This window comes from Palaemon carinicauda, chromosome 6 (genome assembly GCF_036898095.1).
Source record: "Palaemon carinicauda isolate YSFRI2023 chromosome 6, ASM3689809v2, whole genome shotgun sequence".
Classification (NCBI taxonomy): domain Eukaryota; kingdom Metazoa; phylum Arthropoda; class Malacostraca; order Decapoda; family Palaemonidae; genus Palaemon; species Palaemon carinicauda.
The window spans coordinates 124,268,095-124,290,594 of record NC_090730.1 but is presented as its reverse complement, the minus strand read 5'-3'; the positions used below and the strand labels follow the sequence as shown (position 1 = coordinate 124,290,594).

Below are 22,500 nucleotides of genomic sequence, written 5' to 3'. Positions count from 1 at the left end.
CAGTAACTGGACTCTAAGACAGAAGGGAAATAAAAACAGAACATAATCTTAGTAACTACTCCTTAAAACTTCTTCTTAAACTAAAACACTTAACACAAAATCGAATAGCATTAAAATAAATTTCAATATCTATCATTATTCTTCCTTAATGTAGAATTCTTAAAACATCCTACAAGAGACAACAACAAAAAAACCCTAAATTTAACATGAAAAAAAAACATTCACGTAAACCAAAAAAAAAATACTGACAAAACGTCCACCATAACCAGTATATATATATATATATATATATATATATATATATATATATATATATATATATATATATATATACATATATATATATATATATATATATATATATATAGATATATATATACATATGTGTATATATATATATATATACATATATATATATATATATATATATATATATATATATATATATATATATATATATATATATATATATATATATGTATATATATATATATATATATATATATATATATATATATATATATATATATATATATATATATATATACAGTATATACTGGTTGTGGTGTGAGTTTTGTCCGTATTTTTTTTTTTTTTTTTTTTGTTCACGTGAATGTTTGTTTGTGGACACCTTCGTCCACACAAGGATCAACAGTCTTTCACAGCCCAATGCCAACTTTGTGTCAAACAGAAAACTCTCTGGCAATCTGCCATAACGGCCTCAATTGATTAAGGCCGTGCTGCATATCATCATCATCAGCAAACGGAGCTTGTCTACTCAGGCCGGGTCATCAACAGTTATCTAGTTTTGAAGAGTAATCGAATCAGAGTCCTTATTCATGAGCCTGGTCAGCAACAATCAATTTTACATTGGAAAAAAAATCTCTCCCCAATGGAGGAATTATGGCTGTTAAAAGAAATCAATACTTCCTGAGCCGGTAAGAATATAGGAATGGTAAATAATCTAGCATTCACACACATACACTGCTTCTGGCTGCAGTCAGGCATTCATCACTGTCCTAACCTAGCTATAAAAAAAAAGGTAAACAAACAACTTCAATTATATCAACAGTCTTTCTCGCTACAAACATCATCACACTAACTACCTCTCTCTCTCTCTCTCTCTCTCTCTCTCTCTCTCTCTCTCTCTCTCTCTCTCTCTCTCTCTCTCTCTCTCTCAAGGATTTGACAAACAACAAAAAAAAAAGACAAAATTTAATCTTCCACAATTATCATCGCTGGTATTCTTAATGTTAAAAATTGGATCGAGTGACATGTGCGTCTTGTTTAATGTTTATCTAAATTCCTACTTGGTCCAATTCCTTATTTCTGCCTTTTCTCCGCAGTTTACGTTCTTTTGTCCATTCTCTTAACTTATGAAGACTATCGCAATCTTTGATATCTCAATCTGCTTAATGGCCTTTATATTTTAATTGTTCAATCAACATCGTAATGATACAATCCTCCGTTTCTTGGAAATTACCTATGCATAAAATAAATTTTTTTTTTTTTACTATTGCGATACTCTTACCAGTAATTCACTTTTCACGGTATGCCATATTTAGAATATTGGAAATTCTTTTCTCATTACCTTATCAACCAGATTGATAATCCAATATGTAACCAAATTAACAGAAAGGCTATACCACCTCGAAGGACTTACCTGGTACTTTCGAAATTGATTTTATTTCCTTTTCTTTTTGCAGTACAATATATCCCCTTGACAGTGTTACAATCGATTCAGAGTATCGTTTTCGTTTCTATACCTTTCCCACATGGGTATACGTCAATTAGCCGCCGACAATTCGCCACCATTTCGTCGCCAACAACAATATGCCGACGGTAACAATTCACCACAGGTGACAATTCGCCACCAAATAGTATTAGTTTAGTCATTTTCTAGGAATGACCTGTTAGTAATGACATCAATCAGTAATAAAAATTCGCCGGTGGCGAAATGTCCGTAGCGGCAAATTGTTGGGGGTAAAGTGTCTTTGGCGACTAAACGGCTATTTTTGGGTGAGATGGCCATGTCGTCCTGATGGAAGTTCCTATAGGGTAGCTTCCTAGGGTATATTACAACTACGGCGATATTCCCAGAGAATTTACCTTAAGGTACCCAGAATTCTAACTCCTGGAGCGAATATCCCTAATGAAAGTACCAGGGATATCGCGAAATATCAGAGGACGTATTCTTGACACGCCACATGGTAATCTGCACCCCGAACAGAGATAACACTTCGAAGGGGTCAATTGCCAAGAAAACAAAAACGAGAAAGAAAAAGGAGAGCCGTTCGCAAGGCTCTCTCATCTCCCGTTTCGTAAGCGTGCATTGCGCCGATTCTGGCGCCATCTGTATTCCTTGTAGCGATACACGAGGTGCTACAGATACTGTATGTAGGGAGGGGTCCTACAGCCCTTCCATAGAAAGGAAGGGCGGGTCCATCAGGACGACATGGCCATCTCACCCAAAAATAGATTTTTCGCTTCGCTCAAAATCCGTTTTTTGGGCTCAAGCCATGTCGTCCTGATGGAAGTATACCAGAGCATTACTGTATCTGTAGATTCTCAGAACGTGCCGTACTCCCCGGAGGTATTTCCCCGGTCGACTAGACCTAGAGACCTAAGATGTTACCGTTATACATCTTTTCAACTAATCATAAACCAAGTTAGAGCTTCCTGCCCCCTACAGGGAAGAGTCCTACTAGACTCTGGAAAAGTCTTGAAGAGTACATATACCTATGTATGAATACCAGGCAAGCCAATATAGTAGTCTCACCCTATATTAAGTAAAGCATAGTTTGTAAAGAGCCACTGCGTCAATATGAAATATCGACCAGTTCTCCGCTCAATACTTATATTGGACAAAGGTTTATATCCGCATAGGAGGAAACTTGTAAATCCGCCACCGTCCCCTTATGGGATGGAGTCCTCCCGCTAAGGGAAAGCATAAACCAATGCAACATTAGCTTGCATAAAGGAACAATCTATTAGAATTATCCAAGATAAATATACATAGAATGAATGCTCAATTATACCAATAAATTGACACAGGTGAAGGAGACGCAAGGTTCTCTAGAACAAGTTTATTGATAGACAATAAATAGACAGGTTAACAACAATATATATATATATATATATATATATATATATATATATATATATATATATATATATATATATATATATATATATATATATATATATATATATATATATATATATAAGAGGAGGATAACCGAAACTTTAAGCATAAGTATGATAGTAAACAGAAACTTGTTTATCTGAAAGAAAAACATTAGTGCCACTTTTAACATACCGAAGTATCAAAGTCATAAAAGTCTGTATTACTAATCAGTGACATTAGCGTTAGAAACGCTCAGCACACATGTCTGCATTTATGCTAGGTTCACCTTTGGAAGTGGAACAGTCAACGTGGGCAACTCGGTGCCCTCACTTAGTTTGTAGCACAGTATGTAACTACACACTCACCCTGGAATTAATCGTCCCAATTAAAACCACTGTTCCTCGCAGAGTTAAACAGCAGGGTTAACGACGCAACCCACTGCTACCACAGATCTCTTTAGTTGCTCCACTTGCTTCGCCTAGTGACGAAAGAACACTCTGGAAGACTTCCAGCCAGTGTATGAACGAAGATGTTCAAAATCCATACAATTAAAGAAATTTAAGGATGAGGCAACTTTCCTCGGATCGTGACCTGCGGGTGTACTGTCAGGATCCGCTCTGCGAATAAAATATGGGATTTTCGCCCTGAGTTGTTTCAGTGATAAATTTGAGCCTGACGTTTCTCTCCTGAATAGTTGACCACCCTTGAAGTCTGAAGTTTTACGAAGATAGACCTTTAGGCATTCTACTGGACATAGAGATGCATCTTCTTTCAGAGGGCAGATTCTCCAGGGACCCCACCTGTTGGTGGGTAAATCGTTCTTGGCGAGAAACGTAGGATCCAGAAACAGGTTCAGTTCTCCCCCATCCAGGAACTGAACACGACCTTCCTCTCTCGAGAGGGCTACGATCTCACTAACCCTGGCCCCGGACGCGAGTGCAAATAGGAAAATAACTTTTTAGGTAAAATCCTTTAACGCACACTCCTCATTGTTCAACAGTGAAGCAAAATGAAGAACGTTATCTAAAGACCATGAAATGGGCTTTGGAGGTGCTGAAGGTCTGAGCCTAGCGCAGGCTTTCGGAACTTTATTAAAGATCTCGTTAGCGAGGTCGACCTGGAAGGCATATAGAATGGGTCTTGTCAAAGCAGACTTAAACGTTGAAATCGTGTTAGCTGCCAACCCTTGACCATGGAGGTGGATGAAGAAAGATAAGCAGAAGTCCGTCGAGATCTCCTGCGGATTCTTCGCCTTGACAAAGGCCACCCATTTTCTCCAAGATGACTCATATTGCCTTCTAGTAGATTTGCACTTATATTCCTCTAGGAAGTCTATGCTGGCTTTCGAAATCCCGAAACGCTTTCTCACCGCTGGGGAGAGAAAATCATGAGCTGCAGGGTCCGGGTTTTCTGTAATGAAGCGCAGACAGTCGACTTCTGGACTCGCTGGGTCAGAACTGGATCTGGTAGCGGTAGAAACTTCAACCGTAGTTCCGATGCCAGAGGGAACCACACGCTGTTCGGCCACTTGTGGGCCACTATTGCCGCTACTCCCTTGAAGGATCTCAGTTTGTTGAGGACCCTCAACAGAAGGTTGTGAGGAGGGAACAGATAAATCCTGGACCATCTGTTCCAGTCGAGGGACATCGCGTCCACTGCTTCCGCCAAGGGGTCCTCGTACGGGGACACGTACAGGGGCAACTTCTTGTTGCCTTTCGTCGCAAAGAGGTCTATCTGCAGTTCTGGGACTTGACTCAAGATGAAGGAGAATGATCCTGCGTCTAGGGACCATTCCGACTCTATCGGTGTGAACCTGGATAGAGCGTCCGCTGTCACATTGCGGACTCCTTGAAGGTGAACTGCCGACAGGTACCACTTCTTCTTTTCCGCCAATCGGAAGATGGCCAACATCACCTGGTTGAGAGGTGGCGACCTTGATCCTTGTCGATTCAAGCATCTCACAACTACCTCGCTGTCCAGCACCAACCTTATGTGGATCGAGTGACGCGGGGAGACTTTCTTTAAGGTAAGGAGCACTGCCATACCTTCTAGAAAGTTTATGTGAAAGGTCTTGAATAGATTGGACCAAGTCCCTTGGGCCTTTTTCCGATGAGAGTGACCTCCCCACCCCTCCTTCGAGACGTCTGTGTGAATTGTCACCGACGGGGGAGGTGGCTGAAGAAGTACCGACATCTTTAGATGTCTGGCTTGGGACCAAGGCCTGAGAAGAGTATGTAGACAAAGTGGAACTGGTCTTCTCAGATCTCTTCGCGCGTTTGATGCATAACTTCTCCAAACTCCGGTTGCATCCTTTAGCTGTGCTCTTAGCACCGGGTCTGTTACCGAAGCAAACTGGAGAGAACCCAGTACTCTCTCCTGTTCGCGTCTTGATATCCTTTCGGAATCTAGAAGTCTCTTGACAGAACCAGCTATCTCCTTCCTTTTCTTCGCCGGGATGGAGAAATGGTGTGACATTAGGTCCCAGTGGATTCCCAGCCACTGGAACTTTTGAGATGGAGAAAGTCGAGACTTTTTTCTGTTGATCTTGAAGCCTAGATACTCTAGGAACTGGATCACCTGCAGGGAAGCTTGCAAGCATTCTGTCTTGGATGCTGCCCACACCAGCCAGTCGTCCAGGTAGGCTACTACCTGAATTCCCTTTAGGCGTAATTGTTTGAGAGCTACGCTCGCAAGCTTCGTGAAGATCCTTGGGGCTATATTTAGCCCGAATGGCATGGCTCTGAAGGCGTATAGTCTTCGTTGTAGCTTGAACCCTAGGTAGGGGGAGAGTCGACGATTGATTGGAACGTGCCAATAGGCGTCTGACAAATCTATGGAGACGGTAAATGCCCTCTTGGGCAGTAAGGTCCTTATGTGTTGCAGTGTTAGCATCTTGAACTTGCAGTTCACTATGAACTTGTTGAGTGGCGACAAGTCCAGAATGACTCTGAGTTTTTCCGAGTCCTTCTTGGGAACACAAAACAGCCTCCCTTGGAATTTGATGGACTTTACCCTTCGGATCACTTTTTTCTCCAACAGATCTTGGATGTACTCCTCCAGAACGGGGGTGGAGTGTTGGAAAAACCGAGGGCACGGGGGTGGAGTGCTGTACCAGCTTCAGCCCAGTCCATTCTTGAGTAGGCTGTGGGCCCAGGGATCGAAGGTCCACCGATCCCGAAAACTCTGAAGTCTCCCTCCTACCGGTATCATCTCACTTGGACTGCTGTCCTGAGGTCTTGCCTCCCTGACCGCGACCACCCCTGAATCCCCTTCCCCTTGAGGGGCGCCTAGACGAGCCTCTGGCTGCTCCTCTAGGCTTTGCTCGAAAGGAAGTTGACTGCCCTTCGAACGTTGGGTTGAATGCTGGGGACTGTGTCGACACGGTCTGGGGTACCCACTGGAATGTGGTCGGGGTTTGTGCCACCATCTGGGGCACTGAAGGCATCGGCAATTGCTGTTGCTGTTGCTGTCTAAATGGCTTGGCTGGCCGAGACGGTAGCCTAGTCCTCTTAGTCTTCCTCTTTGGTTGGGGACCCTCATCCGGGGAAGACTTTCTCTTGATAGACAGACCCCACTTCTGGAGAAGGTTTCTATTCTCCGTGGCGGCTTTATCAACAACTTCTTTGACCGATTCGCTAGGGAAAAGGTCTTTGCCCCAAATGTTGGAGGAGATTAGTTTCCTTGGCTCCTGCCTCACCGTAGCCGAGGTGAACACGAACTCCCTACAAGCTCTCCTCGCCCTGACGAAGCTGTAAAGATCCTTCGTCACTGTGGCCAGATGAGTCTTGGCCACTACCATGAACATTTCATGGACCTTGGGGTCACTTGCCATCGTCTCAAGAGTGGTCTGAAGAGACATTGAGGCAGCCAGTCTTTCTTTTGTCTCGAGCTCTCTCCGCAAAAGAAAGTCAGACAGCTTAGGGAGGTTCTCACCGAACTGACGTCCGGCAATATCAGCCTCCAACTTCCCGACTGAGAAGGTAAGATGGACGTCCTTCCAGTCCTTGTGGTCCATAGGTAGGGCCAGCGACAAGGGTTTACACTCCTCCAGGGAGGGGCAAGGCTTGCCAGTCTCGACTGCTTTTAATACAGCCGCAAACCCTTTCTGCAAAAAGGGGAAGGCTCTAGCAGGAGAGGACACAAAGGAAGGGAGCTTCTTACTCAATGCAGCTACCTTTGAGTTCGTGAAGCCCCTCACTTTCATCGAAGATGAAAGCAAAGCTTGAGCCTTAGCATGGTCCATCACTATGACCTCCTTCGGCTCTGTCTCCTCCTTTGAAGCTGGTTCCTTCCTCAACCGGACATAACAGTCCGGATATGACCCTTTGCTGGGCCAGAATTCCACCTCCTCTAGGGGAACTGAACCCAGCTTATCCGACATGACGATCTTTCCAATCGTCATCGGCATGTGCTCAGCATATCTCCACGGGTTAGCATCTGAGCACAAGGGAAGGTCTTTCACATTGAGCCTTTTCTGGGGCCCACGTGATGCTGCAAGCTTCTGCATCTGCAGTTCCCTTGCAGCCGCCTTCTCATTATTCTCCTTCTGCATTTGTTGGATCTACTGGGAGAGCGGATGATGTTGAGGGAATAGGTTCAGGGATCTGAACCGGAGCAGCCGACACCTCGTCGGCCTCTTCCTCTACAATGTCTGGGGCTTGATCTTCATCCTGGCCTCCTGCCAGGAGGTCTTCCTCCCGACGTTCGGACAGGCCTGACATCCTGTCGTCCAACTGGATGTCTTGCAAGGATCTGAACTAGAGGGATCTCCTCTTGAGGCTGGGGAATCACTGCATCAGCTGATGCCTTAGGGAAAAGGTAAGCCCTCATCTTCTCACTTGGAAGATAAGGTCCAGAGGTGTTCTTCTGGAAGCCCCTTACCCAGGTACGAAGCTTCTCCCTTGCTATATCCCTTGATTCCACCGTCCTAGGGAAATCAAAAGCCTCAGTAATCAGGTTAGAGCACACGGTACATACCTGAGGGTCCCAAAACCGGAGATCACCCTTGGAGACAGCGCATGCTGCGTGCCTCCTACATAACTCATGTCCGCAGAAATTCTTACTGCGGACGTTGCAGAAAGCACTTCCGCACTTCGGACATTCCTCCTGTAAAGAGAAGAAATTTCCATGAGTATCAAGTGAACTACGTATCACTGGATATGCACAGTTTAGCATAACAAATCAGAAAGGAAAGACACACACTTGTATTTCCCGCACAACCAATTGTTGCAGCCTTCCAGATAATAAAATCGTATGGTTAATCTGTCCTAGAGTAACCAATGACAAATTTCCAGAGGAAACAGGTGGAGCTCACACCTAAGAAATGATTTTAAAATACCGGATAATAGACAAGAAAGAACTCACTTTCTTATCTGTAAGGCAACACCAAAGGGCTGTCCAAGACAACACAAAAGTGTTAGAACACACAGTGTTGTACCAATACTATACTATAGTTTTCTCCCTACAGTATATGCTATACTGAAGAATACTGGTACAGTATAGAAGGTAATGCGCCGGCCGGCACTTGCCGGCCGGCACACACCATAACTAGCTTTAAAGTATACTACTTAACAGCTATAAGGCGGCAGAACGCTGGTTCAAATGCATGTGCCGGTCGGCAGTAACTGCCGGCCGGCAACAGCCAATGTCGGCCGGCAATGACTGCCGGCCGGCAATGACTGCCGGCCGGCAACTACACAAGGTAGCACCTGGCTGCCGGCCACCGCTCATAGCGACCGGCAGACAAGGGCGTGACAAAAGCCGGCCGGCAAAGGTAAACAACCGATGCCGGCCAGCAGCAAAAGAACCAGAGAACTTCGACTGCCCGGCTGCCGGCCACATAGGACGGCAGCCGGGTCGGGTACAGCACTAGAAGAAAACAGAATGGATGCCAGGATAAGAGAGTATACTACCTCCAAGCCCGGCAATCCGAAAGAGTGCATATAAGGAAGGGGAGAATCTAATTCAGGCTTCCTGACCAATGCCGTCTGGCTTTACAGACAGACATGGATGAGGGACCAAGGGAGGTCCGGGCAGCACTCAAAGCAGAAGACCTTTGCCGGCCGGCACACTCTGCCGGCCGGCAAAATCTGCCGGCCGGTAAGGGACTGAGTCAATTCCACATCCTAACCTATACTAGGTCCAGATGTAGAATGACGTACAGTACTGTAACGGCTAGGCCATTACAGAGATAGAGGGGGAAGGGACAAAGAGGGTCCTACCAACCTTGCTTTAGTAAAGAATCACCCGCAGCCAAGAAAACTCATCTTAGCCTAAGGGAGATCCAAGGGGGGGAGGCCAGCAATACTTGCCAACCCCCACTGAACCAAAGCAAGGAAGGTGTTGCTACTCCCAGGGAAAGGATCTCATGCTCCCACCGAGAACAGCAACAAGGACTAGTCTGCTAGATCACAAAAGAAGGAATCATCTCGTACAGAAACCTTCGGGAGTGACCTAAGGAGGCTAAGCCTCCTATGTCTGCTTCAGACTGGCAAGGGAGACTCTACCCCAAGCCAGACAAACACAGATTCAGACTAAAAACTCTGATGTTCTGCCCCTCTCTGAAGCCAGACTTACTGGAACAGGAAGGTACAGTAACACCCCAATATAGTTGTATCGAAAGTTAATTCAGATAAACCACTAGGGTTAAGCCCAAGGCTTAAACAGAGGGAAAGGGATTGCATACCTTCTCCGAAGAAAAGAAAGCAACCGGGGAGTATGAGAAAGTATACTAAGGCTCCATAGGCAACTTAGCCTAGGCACCAAGAGAATTGATTACCTAAATCACCGAAACTCACTCGTATACTATCTTGGAAATAATCAATATAATCTTAAATGTATAAAACTGCCTAAAGCTTCAATAAAATTTTAAAACACTCGGAAATCCAAAAATCATGCAGGAAAGTACTAGGACCAAACGACTAGGCTGCATGGTCTAGCGTAGGCCAGAATCGGCGAATACTTCGCCAAAACAAACAATACTAAAGCACGAATAAGGAAATCCTATGTAACGCTAAATAGCTAAAATTATTAAAGCAAAACACCCGGGAACGTCGCTCTGGCTAACTAAACTCATACCTAGCGAGCGACAGCGTCCAGGACGCCTCCGGTAGGCAACGGCTCTTGTAACAAAGATTATTACTATTAATCACTTTAAAAATTACCAAGAGCCTACATTTATACATAAAAGAAATAATACTCAACTTATCAGAGGCAGACAAAGTTGGAGAAAGCATAATAAAGCGATTAAATCCAAGATTTTGCGAGAAACACAGGAAAAAACACCGAGTTGTTAAGCTACGCAAAAAGGAATACAGATGGCGCCAGAATCGGCGCAATGCACGCTTACGAAACGGGAGATGAGAGAGCCTTGCGAACGGCTCTCCTTTTTCTTTCTCGTTTTCGTTTTCTTGCCAATTGATCCCTTCGAAGTGTTATCTCTGTTCGGGGTGCAGATTGCCATGTGGCGTGTCAAGAATACGTCCTCTGATATTTCGCGATATCCCTGGTACTTTCATTAGGGATATTCGCTCCAGGAGTTAGAATTCTGGGTACCTTAAGGTAAATTCTCTGGGAATATCGCCGTAGTTGTAATATACCCTAGGAAGCTACCCTATAGGAACTTCCATCAGGACGACATGGCTTGAGCCCAAGAAATTAATTGTTGGTGGCGAATTGATGGTGGCGAACTGTGGGCGGCGAGTTGTTCGTATCAGTGTTCATATAGCCACTTTATCTTTGATTCTTTATGGGTCACCTTAAACTTTTCCATTGCCATTCAGTTCTTCATTCTCTGGTCTACTCTTCCATCTTTTATTGTATTATATCTTTTCCTTTAATTCTTACTATTATAAGATAATTCATTTGCGCGTAGTAACTCCTAAGGCTATTACTTTCCCGCTCTTAGCTTTGTAGTTTACTCAATTACTATGTAAATCAATATAAGTCTCGGAGCTGATTTGTAATTGAGCCTAATATTTATAAAAAAAAATTGTGATATAGGCTACCTTCCACTTTCTTTCGTTTGGTAATCATGGAAGGGGCAATAGCATCACTTGTTCCTTGAGTATTTTTAGGCACTAATATCTTTGCAAAGATTTGGCGTCTAATCTTTCCAATGGAGTCTCTTCATATTTATCTATTAATTCTTGTATCTTATTTTTTTTTTTCATTTAATCTGTCTGTTGAAAATTTTTAATCAAATTCCCTGTGTAATAGTGTTCAAGGTTCATGTCTTGGAGAGTTAAATCAATTCAAGTTGCTAAAGTTTCTGCGATGAAATTAGGTATTTTGTCTCTATAAAGAAAATTATTTTCATCTCAAATGTTAAACCTTTATTCTAGGCTTATATCCTCCTCTCCAGAAAAATTGTGTAGTTTTGGGGTAATTATTCTTGTCTTCCTTCTTGAAGGAAATTCATTTTCATTAATATTTTTGCCCTCACCGCTTCCTTAGACTCTCCTGCAGTCTGTTGGAAGGTATATTCATATGCTATTCTACTGAATTTTCAAGTGACCTCGTAGCACCCACCAAGCCACCACTTCCTAGATTTATTTTGTACAAATTGTCAGATCATCGGAGTATTCAGTTCAGTGATATTCTTTTTCTCTACTGCCGAGATCTGGAATTCTATCTTTGTCTCCGTATTCCTTCGCTTCAATTTTTATAAAAATGAGTCTATCGCTACTTTCAGTATTATAACTTTGCTTTTTATATTTGAACACTGTTTTGCCACTGTTTTATCCATTTTATTGTGCTGGCTACTGAAGGATTTGTACGAATTTCTTTTGGCCTCCAGATGCATCGGTTTCTGCCTATTCGTTTAGTTTGCTCAGTTTGTTTACTTTCCAGCTAAATATCGAAGCCTTTTTCATTAAACCAAATAATAATAGTATAATCTGGTTTTTGACTGATATCTGGAATATCTCCAATTACATCAGTTGGAATCTATTACTCTGATCTCATTTTTCTTTTTCATAATTTCTATGATGAAGTTCATCATTTTTGTCAATAGATCATACTCGAAAAAGGAATTGTATCATTAAATTACTGTCTGCCCTTAACTAGCTACTATATTCCCTTCACTGATCTTTTTATATGTTCTTATAACGATATTGTCCTTCTCTGGAACAATACTACCAATCTAATAAGGTTGGCACTGCTATAATCGTACCACTACTAACTCTGATGATCATTTATTCAACAAACTTCCCATCTAATGTTTATTGTTTTGAGTTATGATTAAGCTTCCATACTAATACTAATTTCATATCATTCACCCTTTTAGTAATTATAGAGTCATGAAAGGGATTAATGTCTTATCTATAGAGCTGAAAATCTCTCAGTCGAATATATTAATTCCCTTTGTTGTTAATTGAAGATTATTTCTAATCTGTATTTGCTCATCCTGTCAATCTGTCGGTCTCCGTCCTTCGATTCTCCAACCTTTTGATTATCTTTGGAAGTCTTCGGTCAAGATAAATGGCAGTATATTACTTCCCAAAATATTTCGACTAAAATATGAAACTTGCAGTAAGTTTCACTTGTTTGACGCATTGCTTTTTTTTATATAGAATGAGATATGTTTGAAAATTGCGTCTGAATAACTTATGATGTACACGAATTCCAAAATACTCGCTTGTTTCATCTCTCTCTCTCTCTCTCTCTCTCTCTCTCTCTCTCTCTCTCTCTCTCTCTCTTTCTCTCTCTCTCTCTCTCTCTCTCTCTCTCTCTCTCTCACCTAATATAGTTTGCTATTATCCCCAGAGAAGGAGGCATTTTAGTTTTTATTTTAACACAATTTAACTAATATTCTAATTACAATTATTTGTCATATGTTGGTGAAAAATATGTCAGTTCGGACCGTCTGTTTACAAAATGTAGTTTACTTATTCTGACATATTCCAAACGTTTCAACAAATCATTTCAGTATCGCGACTCGTGAGAAAAAGCGGAAACTCTTAAGTGAATTGTATAAATACGTCCAAGTGTCACTATAGCGAAATATTATTACTAATATTTTGGAAATTGAAGTATTTAGTTCCAATTTACGTAAGCTGTAGTGAGTTTATTACACGTCAGAAAGACCAAAGTAGCGTTATCTAATGTGACGTGCCGAGAGAAAGTTGTGACTCAAGGACAATATGAAAGCAACTGAGTAAGTTTATTATAGAACACTTTCCTTTATATAAAAACCTCAAAGCAACAAGAAATTTCATGTTCAAAAACAGACACTGTTACAGATGAGAAAAGTAGACATGTTTATTCTGATTCTTTTTAGTGCGAGGGAAGAGCGAAGATACAAGCATATTATATACACAAAATGAACTATGTACAATCGTGTGACACACTGTTAGTACATGGCCGCCCCCCCCTAAAAATGACATACTGTACATGTTAAATAGGGCGCCCTGATCTAGAGAGGCGAACTGTAGGCGGGTCATCTGGCAGGAGATAAGCAGCTTTTAGACGATCAATGGAGACCCAGTCTTCTTTGCCACGAATGTTTAGGAGGAATGCTTTCAGACTGCGTCAGATCACAAGTAAAGGGCCCGTGTGAGGGGGCATTAGCGGTGGCTTGCTAGTGTCGTTGCGCAGGAAGACGTGCGTTGCAGAGTGCAAGTCTGTTGGTATGTGTGGGGCTTGTAAGTCTGGCGGCATGGAGTAAATTTTTCCACGACGTGACGTATGCGCTGGAGATCTTCGTCGGAGGTTGTAGAAGGAAAAGATTCGGCAGGGACGACCAACGGGTCGCCATACACCATTTCAGCTGCCGAGACGTCGAGGGCATCTTTAGGAGTGGTCTATAGTCCCAGGAGGACCCAGGGAAGCTAAGCAAACCAGTTGGAATCCTTGCAGTGGGACATCAAAGCTGCTTTGAGGGTGCGATTAAAACATTCAACCAATCCATTGGCAGTGGGGTTGTTAGGCCATTGTCTGATGTAGGGTGATGCCCAGGAGATTCGCTAATGATGTCCACAATTGAGAGGTGAAAGTGGTACCCCTGTCAGAAGTGATATGCTCAGGGATACCAAATCTTGCAATCCATCCTGAGAGTAAGGCAGATGTACATGAGGCGGACGTTGCAGTTTCCATGGGAATGGCTTCAGGCCAACGAGTGGAGCGGTTGATGATGGTAAACAGGTAACGATGTCCTTGTGATGTAGGTAGGGGCCTACAACGTCGACGTGAATGTGTGCGAAACGACACTGAGGTTGAGTAAAGGTGCCCACTCCTGAATCCGTGTGTCGATGTACTTTGGAAGTTTGGCAAGAAGTACAGGCACGGACCCAATCCTTAGCATCCTTAGAAATGCCAAATGAACTTCGTCTTCACCAGCTGTGCAGTAGAACGGCACGAGGGATGTGAAAGGCCGTGAATGAAATCAAACTCCTGCCGGCGCACGGGAGCAGGAATCCAAGGTCGCAGTCTACCAGTACTGACGTCACAGAGGAGGGTAGTGTTGGAGTCTTCGAAGGGGAAGTCTTCCCAACAGAGGGACGTGCAGGATGTCCTACATGCTTGATACTCTGGATCCTGTCGCTAGGCTTCAGCCAGGGCGTTGTAATCCAATCCCAGTTGAACGGCAGCCAACGTGTTTCTTGACAGGGCATCGGCAACGGGATTCATTTTCCCAGGGACATATTGAAGGGTGCAATTGTATTCAGCCACAGTGGAGAGATGTCGGTGTTGCTGGGCAGACCAGGCGTCAGACTGTCGAGTGAAGGCATGCACCAGAGGCATGTGGTCTGTGCGAATAACGAAGGGGATGCCTTCTAAGAAATGGCGAAAGTGATGGACAGCCAAGTGCACTGCCAGTAATTCGCGATCTAAGGTAGAATAACCCGATTCTGCCTTGGACAGTTTTCTGCTGAAAAAGGCCAATGGGTGGGGCGAGCCGTTGACCACCTGTTCGAGTACTGCACCAATAGCGACGTCGCTGGCATCGATGGAGAGAAGGAGAGGGGCATGTGGGATAGGAAAAGTGAGAGCCGCAGCAGTTGATAGGGCCTTCTTTGTATTGCAGAAGGCCGTTTCTTGAAGGGGACCCCACTTCAGGTCCTCTGGCTTGCCCTTGAGGGAGGTGTAGAGGGGAGCAGGAGTGGTGGCAATGGGTGGCAGAAAACGGTGATAATAGTTGATCATGCCCAAGAATTCTTGCAGAGCTTTGACGGTCGAGGGCGCGTGGAAGTCCTGAATGGCTGCTACCTTCTCAGGGAGGGGATGAACTCCTTCAGGAGTGATGTGGTGCCCTAAGAACGACACTTCATTGGCGCCAAAGGTACACTTGTCGTACCGGACTACAAGGCCGTTTTGTTGCAGGCGGTCGAGCACGATGCGCAGGTGACGGAGGTGTTCCTCTTTTGAGAAGAACACAAGCATGTCGTCCACATAACATACACAGAAAGGGAGGTCCCCTAAGATGCCATCCATGAGACGTTGAAACGTTGCCCCAGCATTACGAAGGCCAAAACAGTAGTAATTGGTGTATGTACCAAACGGAGTGGTGATGGCGGTCTTGGAGATGTCTTCTGGGTTCATAGGCACCTGATAATACCCCTTCAGGAGGTTGAGCGTAGAGAAAACCTTCGCTTTGTGCAGGTAGGAGGTCACGTCGGCAATGTTTGGGAAGGGGTAATGATCCGGTTCTGTTTGCATGTTCAGGCGCCTGTAATCCCCGCAGAGACGGAGGGAGCCGTCTTTCTTCAGAACGATGTGTAAGGGTGACGACCATGGGTTGGAGGCCTTTTGGCAAAGGCCCATTTCCTCCATTTCGGCGAACGTCTGTTTTGCGGCTGCCAATCGTTCCGGTGCCAGACGTCTGAATTTTGCGAAGACTGGGGGTCCCGTCGTCTTGATATGGTGATAATACCGTGCTTGGCAGGAACCTTGGGCGTTTGGCGAAGTTTTGGACGGAAAACGGGGGGAGGTGGGCGTAGGCATCCGTTGGTGCGCTGATGTTGAGAGCGAGGTTGGAGGGGGCGAGTTGAAGAGGTGTCGACAAGTACGAGTAAGCATTGACCAATCATCGGTGGGCGATATCGACCAGAAGGTGGAAATGAGAGAGGAAACCCACACAGAGGATTGGCAATGTGGCGTCAGCAACGAGAAACTTCCAATTAAATTTACCGTTTCCAAACGATAATGTGAGGTTCTCGTAACCGTAGGTAGGTATCGCAGATCCGTGGGTAGCTACCAAGCAGACGTCGGCAGACATAGACAGACTACGTCGTGTCCTGAAGAGTTCCCTTGGCAAAAGAGGACGACAAGCACCCGTGTCTACTAAAAATCGCACGCCCGTTCCTGCATCATGTAAAAAGAAAAGATTAGAAACACGGGAGGCAACCGCCACGAGCGATGGCCTACTTACACGTTTTTTGGCCACTGACAATCCTTGGCACATTTCTTTGCGGTTGCCCCGAATCTGAAGTGGTAGTAGCAAAACTGCGGTGGATGGGAGGTAGTAAGTGGCTGTAGAAGTCGTTGGTTGGGGCGCGTGCGAGTGGTAGGTGGAGGGTGGCTTTGTCACTGCTTTGGCACGTCACGGGGTAGGCGTGTATGTCCTATGGCATTCACGTCAGCTTCGGTTGATGTTGAATAGGCGTCCTCTTCGTCAGGGGTGGAGGCGTTGATGGAGGTCTTGAAGTGGCTGTCCATAAGGGCGTCGGCTTTGGTCATCAAGTCCTTTATGGGTAAACTATCGACATCGGGTATGGCAGCGCATTTAGGTCCGGGTAAACGGCGTATCCAAAGGGCACGAAGTACGTTCACCTCAAGAGGAGAGCCGTCTGCGGCAGGTTGCAGGCGAGCGATACAGGTCATTTCCCTAAGGGCGAGCGAAGCCCCTTGGTCCTCCAACAGTTGTTGCGAGAGCTGAAAAAGCTTTGCTATACGGGCGGATGGCGACGGCGATTACTGCTGCAGAAGATATTTTTTGAGGGCGTCATACGCTATTGGGGTGTCTCTTTGTTCACAAAGCCAGTCGGATATTTCCAGGAAGGTGTCCCCGGGTATCGCTGCGAGAACATAATCTGCTTTGGTGGTTGAGCGAGTCACGCCCTTGATGCGAAACTGGACTTCTTTGTGCTGAAACCAAGCAAACGCCTCTCTGCTGGCGAATGATGAAAGTTTCAATGGGGGAGTCGCAGCGCCAACTTCTGTAGAGTCCGCCATAGTACCAACGAGGGAGGGGCGAGGGGGTGTGGAAGGCGGGAGGAGCGAATTGACTTCCGGGGTCACCAATGTGACGTGCCGAGAGAAGGTTGTGACTCAAGGACAATATGAAAGTAACTGAGTGAGTTTATTATAGAACACTCTCCTTTATATACAAAAGCTCAAAGCAACAAGAAATTTCATGTTAAAAAACAGACGCTGTTACAGATGAGAAAAGCAGACATATTTATTCTGGTTCTTTTTAGTGTGAGGGAAGAGCGAAGATACAAGCATGATATATACACAAATTGAACTATGTACGATCGTGTGACACACGGTTGGTTTACTAATCTCGTGAGAGCCGAATCATTTTGGATGTCTGGAATGTTGAAATAACGTAAGGAGTTTCAATCTTTTCCGTAAATCCTGAAGCAATGTTATTGCGAAAATTTAATAAATAAATACATGAGCCATATATAAATTTAATGTGTTGGATAATTATGAATTCAATGATTTTAATGCAAGGATTATCCAATATATATTACAAACTGTTGTGCTGGATAACAAGATGTAAATGCAAAAAACAGAATGTTGAATATATTAACTATATATGTTTTATGGGAGTGATGATAATGTTTTGTTTTTTTTATCTACAGATATCACTAGTTTTTTATGGGAATTTTAATAGTATACGTATTTCTAGTGATTTGCAATTATTTAATTATGCTTCATGGTGCACCGTATGGGAAATGAACACCAACTCTAGATATCGACTGCAAAAATTCAGAATTCCCTCATTACCATTCATTATTTGCAAAGCTAGCAAAAGCTAGCAATACTATATTGTAACATTTTATGAATAACAATTCAGGATGTATAGGTAAATCCTTTTAATACGTACTGTACTTCTCCTACTGTTACGTAAGATGTTTCCGTATTTCTTATTGGCAAAATTATATCACTACCGTATAGCAGTGTATAGAAATCCTCTGCAATTTTTATCACTCCATCTCTTTTGTTAAAAATATTCACCTTTTCATCCTTGAAAGCAAATATTGTTGGCACTGTGCTCCAGGTCTACTTTTTATTAACACTGATGCTTCTTCCATTCTTCAGTGTTTCCTTTATTTTGGTCCAATTGTGTTTACTAACCTCCAGGGTTTTTTTAGATTTTATTGTTTTTAATATTATGCTAATTTTATTTCATCTCTCTTAGATTTTACCCTCTTTTCAAGAGTCTTCCAGTATTTTCTATATCAAGTTTCTGGTCTTTTCTGGTAATTTTTATTGATATTGTCTAGGAACTTTTCCACATATTCCTTGTGGTCATTCTAAACCCTTTTTTAAATTACTATTGATTTTCTGTTACTTACTTCCATTTCATAATGTAATTGGGAGTATTCGTTTCGTATTGCTAAACTAAACTCTTAAAATTTTTCTTTTAATAAAAGTGTTAATTTTCTGTCTTAAAATTAGTTTTTATCTTCCTTTCCTTAGATATAGACAAATTCTACTTCCCACCATTCTGTGGTCGTTTGACTATTACTTGATGAACACTGCAATAAATTTAACTAAATTAACATTTTAACAGAGAATAAAACCAAATTCGTTTTTTCGTTTCTCCTTGTGGGCTTCTCCATGTCCATTTTAAATGTTATTTTTTTTTAAAGCGTTGTTCATAATTTTTAGATTTTTTCAGCAAATTCTGAAAGGATGTCTCCTTTGTCACTTCTTGTGCCTACTCCAAATTTACCTACTGCTGAGTCTCCTCTCTTTTTTGACGTACTTTAGCACAGAAATCACCCCAAAACATTGTGAATTGAGTCTTCTTTGTATACAAAGATATCTATAGATCTTCATAAAAAATTTACTCTCTCTCCGTTTGTCTGTCTATTTATATATATATATATATATATATATATATATATATATATATATATATATATATATATATATATATATATATATATATATATATATATATATATATATATATATATAAATATATATATATATATATATATATATACATATATATATTTGCGTGTGTATGTGTGTGCATGTTTAAAACCTGCGCTAACTCTATAACTTTTATATTTGCTCCCCCTTTTTTATGAATACGCTTATCACAAGCTTCAAGGCCAAGGAGAAAGTAACTAGAGATTCACTCGCAAACGCAAAATCGTTATCAGTGAAAAAGGTAAGGGTATGGGGGTAGCGGGGGTGTGGGGAGCAAAATCTGGTTCGCTGTGTCCTTGTCATTTCGAGCAGTCGAATTCTATGGATCGTAGTTAAGGCTGATAAGGCCTTTATCTATTAACGAGGTGAAGTTAACAACTCCAGGAGCCACCACTTCATTTGGAAAAGTAATAAGACCAGACAAATTCGTAAATCTCCGATATTGATATACAACTATGAATAGGTAAACGTGTCATATGTGTATCTAAGACAAGATATTCTTTCTTTCTACCAGATGGAGATGAATCAAATCTGCCCGACGTGACTCAGGATGCTCGGCAGTGTCACACTGCGCCTTTAGCCAAGATGCCAGAAGGTCTCAGCATTGGAGATTTCATCAACAGCAACATCAAAAAGGTCAGTTATGCAAATAAAACGAAAATACCGGCAATATATATATATATATATATATATATATATATATATATATATATATATATATATATATATATATATATATATATATGTATATACAGTATATATACATATATATATGTATATATATATATATATATATATATATATATATATATATATATATATATATATAAACACACACACACACACACACATATATATATATATATATATATATATATATATATATATATATATATATATATATATATATATATATATATATACTGTATATATATATAGATATATATATACATTATATATATATACAGTATATATATATATCTATACATATATGTATATATACTCATATATGTATATTTATATATATATGTATATATATATATATATATATATATATATTTATATATATATATATATATATATATATATATATATATATGCATACAGTATACTTTTATATATATATAATATATATATATATATAAAAGTATACTGTATGCATATATATATATATATATATATATATATATATATATATATATATGCATACAGTATACTTTTATATATATATATATATATATATATATATATATATATATATATATATATATTATATATATGTATATATATATTTTTTATATATGTATGTATATACATATATGAATATATATATATATATATATATATATATATATATATATATATATATATATATGTGTGTGTGTGTGTGTTTCTAATTTGCATCTGCGTTGTTTTGAATGTTAATCTTTGTGTACGTATATCGTAAGTAGAGCGTATCCGATTATCTTGCATAAACGGCTTAAACGAATATGTTGTAAAAACGAATGCCTTTAGTTCCACATTACGTCCTTATGATATAACATTTTCCTTTGCAGGTGGACCAAGACCATCAGGACAGCGTTGATGATGTCCGTCACTACAACATATCCGGAGATGAGATGTCAGTGGCAGCGTCTCTCTCATCTCTGGCGTCAGGTAAGGTCCAACAAAATCTGCTACATCTCTCGGTAGAAGTTTGTGAGGCGATGTATTTTGGTGAATTTTGGTTTGCAGGTTATACTTCTGTTCTTAGTTTTTCTTTATCTAAAAGCAAGTAAAAATTATACATACATTATATGACAGTAAACTCTTTCTGCATGGTTGATTAAATCTTTATTCCGTTTCACAAACTTCATATTTGAACCTTACAGGCTTGCAAGAGTAAGATGTATATTTGCATGTCATTTGCACCCACTACTTCGCTTTATTTTTGTTTCGCGTTTTCTATTTTATCACATTACATTCACTTCTTCTCTGTTCATGATTATATACAACAAGCTCTCTAAAGGTATGCATAAATTTTACTTATTCCTGTTAAATGATTTAGTTTCCCCAAATTTCTATGTGCCAATAGAACATTTTCTCCTTATCATTATACATAATCAAAATCGACTCGAGATGTGTAAAATGTTTTGCTGAATATTTTAAACATCAGTTACTATTTATACAAAATCATTTGATAATTTGCAGCAAAACATTTAAGAGGAAAATAAAGAAGTTTTTTTTATTGCATTCATCGTAACCTATTGGATTGAATGTGTAATAAATGCGATGCACAAAATTGTAAAAAGATGAGCGTAAGTGAAAGGATTACTTAGTGCGATAGTTTGGTCGTTTGGAAAGAAGGGCAAGTTGGTAGAACAAATTTGGTTCAGATATATTAGGAGAAAGTATGACAGACCTAGGAAATGTTGGATAGATGATTTGGAAGGAAAATACCTCATATCCGGGAAGAGCAAGTCTTCGTGAAAGAAAGGGGAATGATCAGAGTATGTGAAGGAAGGAAGGCTCAGAACACTGCTGATGAACCTTGTAGTTAGAGTACGACTGTGGCCATGACTGTTTTTATTCTTATCAGTCGGCATATATAAAAGGAAGGGATCAGTGTCCAGTATATGCACATTTAAGCCAAATGTTATTTATTGTACTTTATCATGATACACGTTGTAATCGAACAACTACTTCGCAATGGACCCATCGTTCCTCATTCACTTTGGTCATCACACAATTACATCAAGAATTAAACAGGTATTAAGTACTTTAAAGAGAAGTAACTCAAGAATTAGATCTACCCAGAAACGGTTTCAAATTTAGTAATCATTGAAAATAAATTGCAGAGATAAAACGGGTCAAACTTGGCCTGAATATAGAATTGATCGACAGTTTTATTGCTTTAGCCTGGGAACTCGGAAAGTCAAATGAAATTTGATGTAGCCAATGGAATTGAAAAATGATAGGGTTTGATGGAACTGTATTTATTATATATGTTATTTTATCTATCATATTATTTTTTACCTTCACAAGGCAATTGGAAGAGGGGGATAGATAATATTCTCCAAACGTGGAATACTAAAAACAAGCATAATTAAGAAAAGGGAAATACCTTAAAAAAAGGATATTCATTTTAAGGCCAGAAATCTTCACTTTTCAATGGAAACAAATAAAATTCTAGATATCACACTTAGCATCAAAACCAATATTGAGATAGGGTCAATATTTCTTATCTGATTACCCTTGGAAATTTATTTAAAAACCATTTTATT

At 41.0% G+C, this 22,500-nt stretch overlaps 1 protein-coding gene across 1 annotated transcript in view; it reads left to right on the top strand.

Annotated features, from left to right (window-relative positions):
- LOC137643217 (DE-cadherin-like) overlaps positions 1–22,500 on the top strand; it is a 202,783-nt gene that overhangs the window by 173,241 nt on the left and 7,042 nt on the right. The window contains exons 30-31 of the mRNA XM_068376065.1: positions 19,752–19,873; positions 20,794–20,893. Of these exons, the coding sequence (XP_068232166.1) occupies positions 19,752–19,873; positions 20,794–20,893 (222 nt within the window). The remainder of the gene's footprint in view (positions 1–19,751; positions 19,874–20,793; positions 20,894–22,500) is intronic.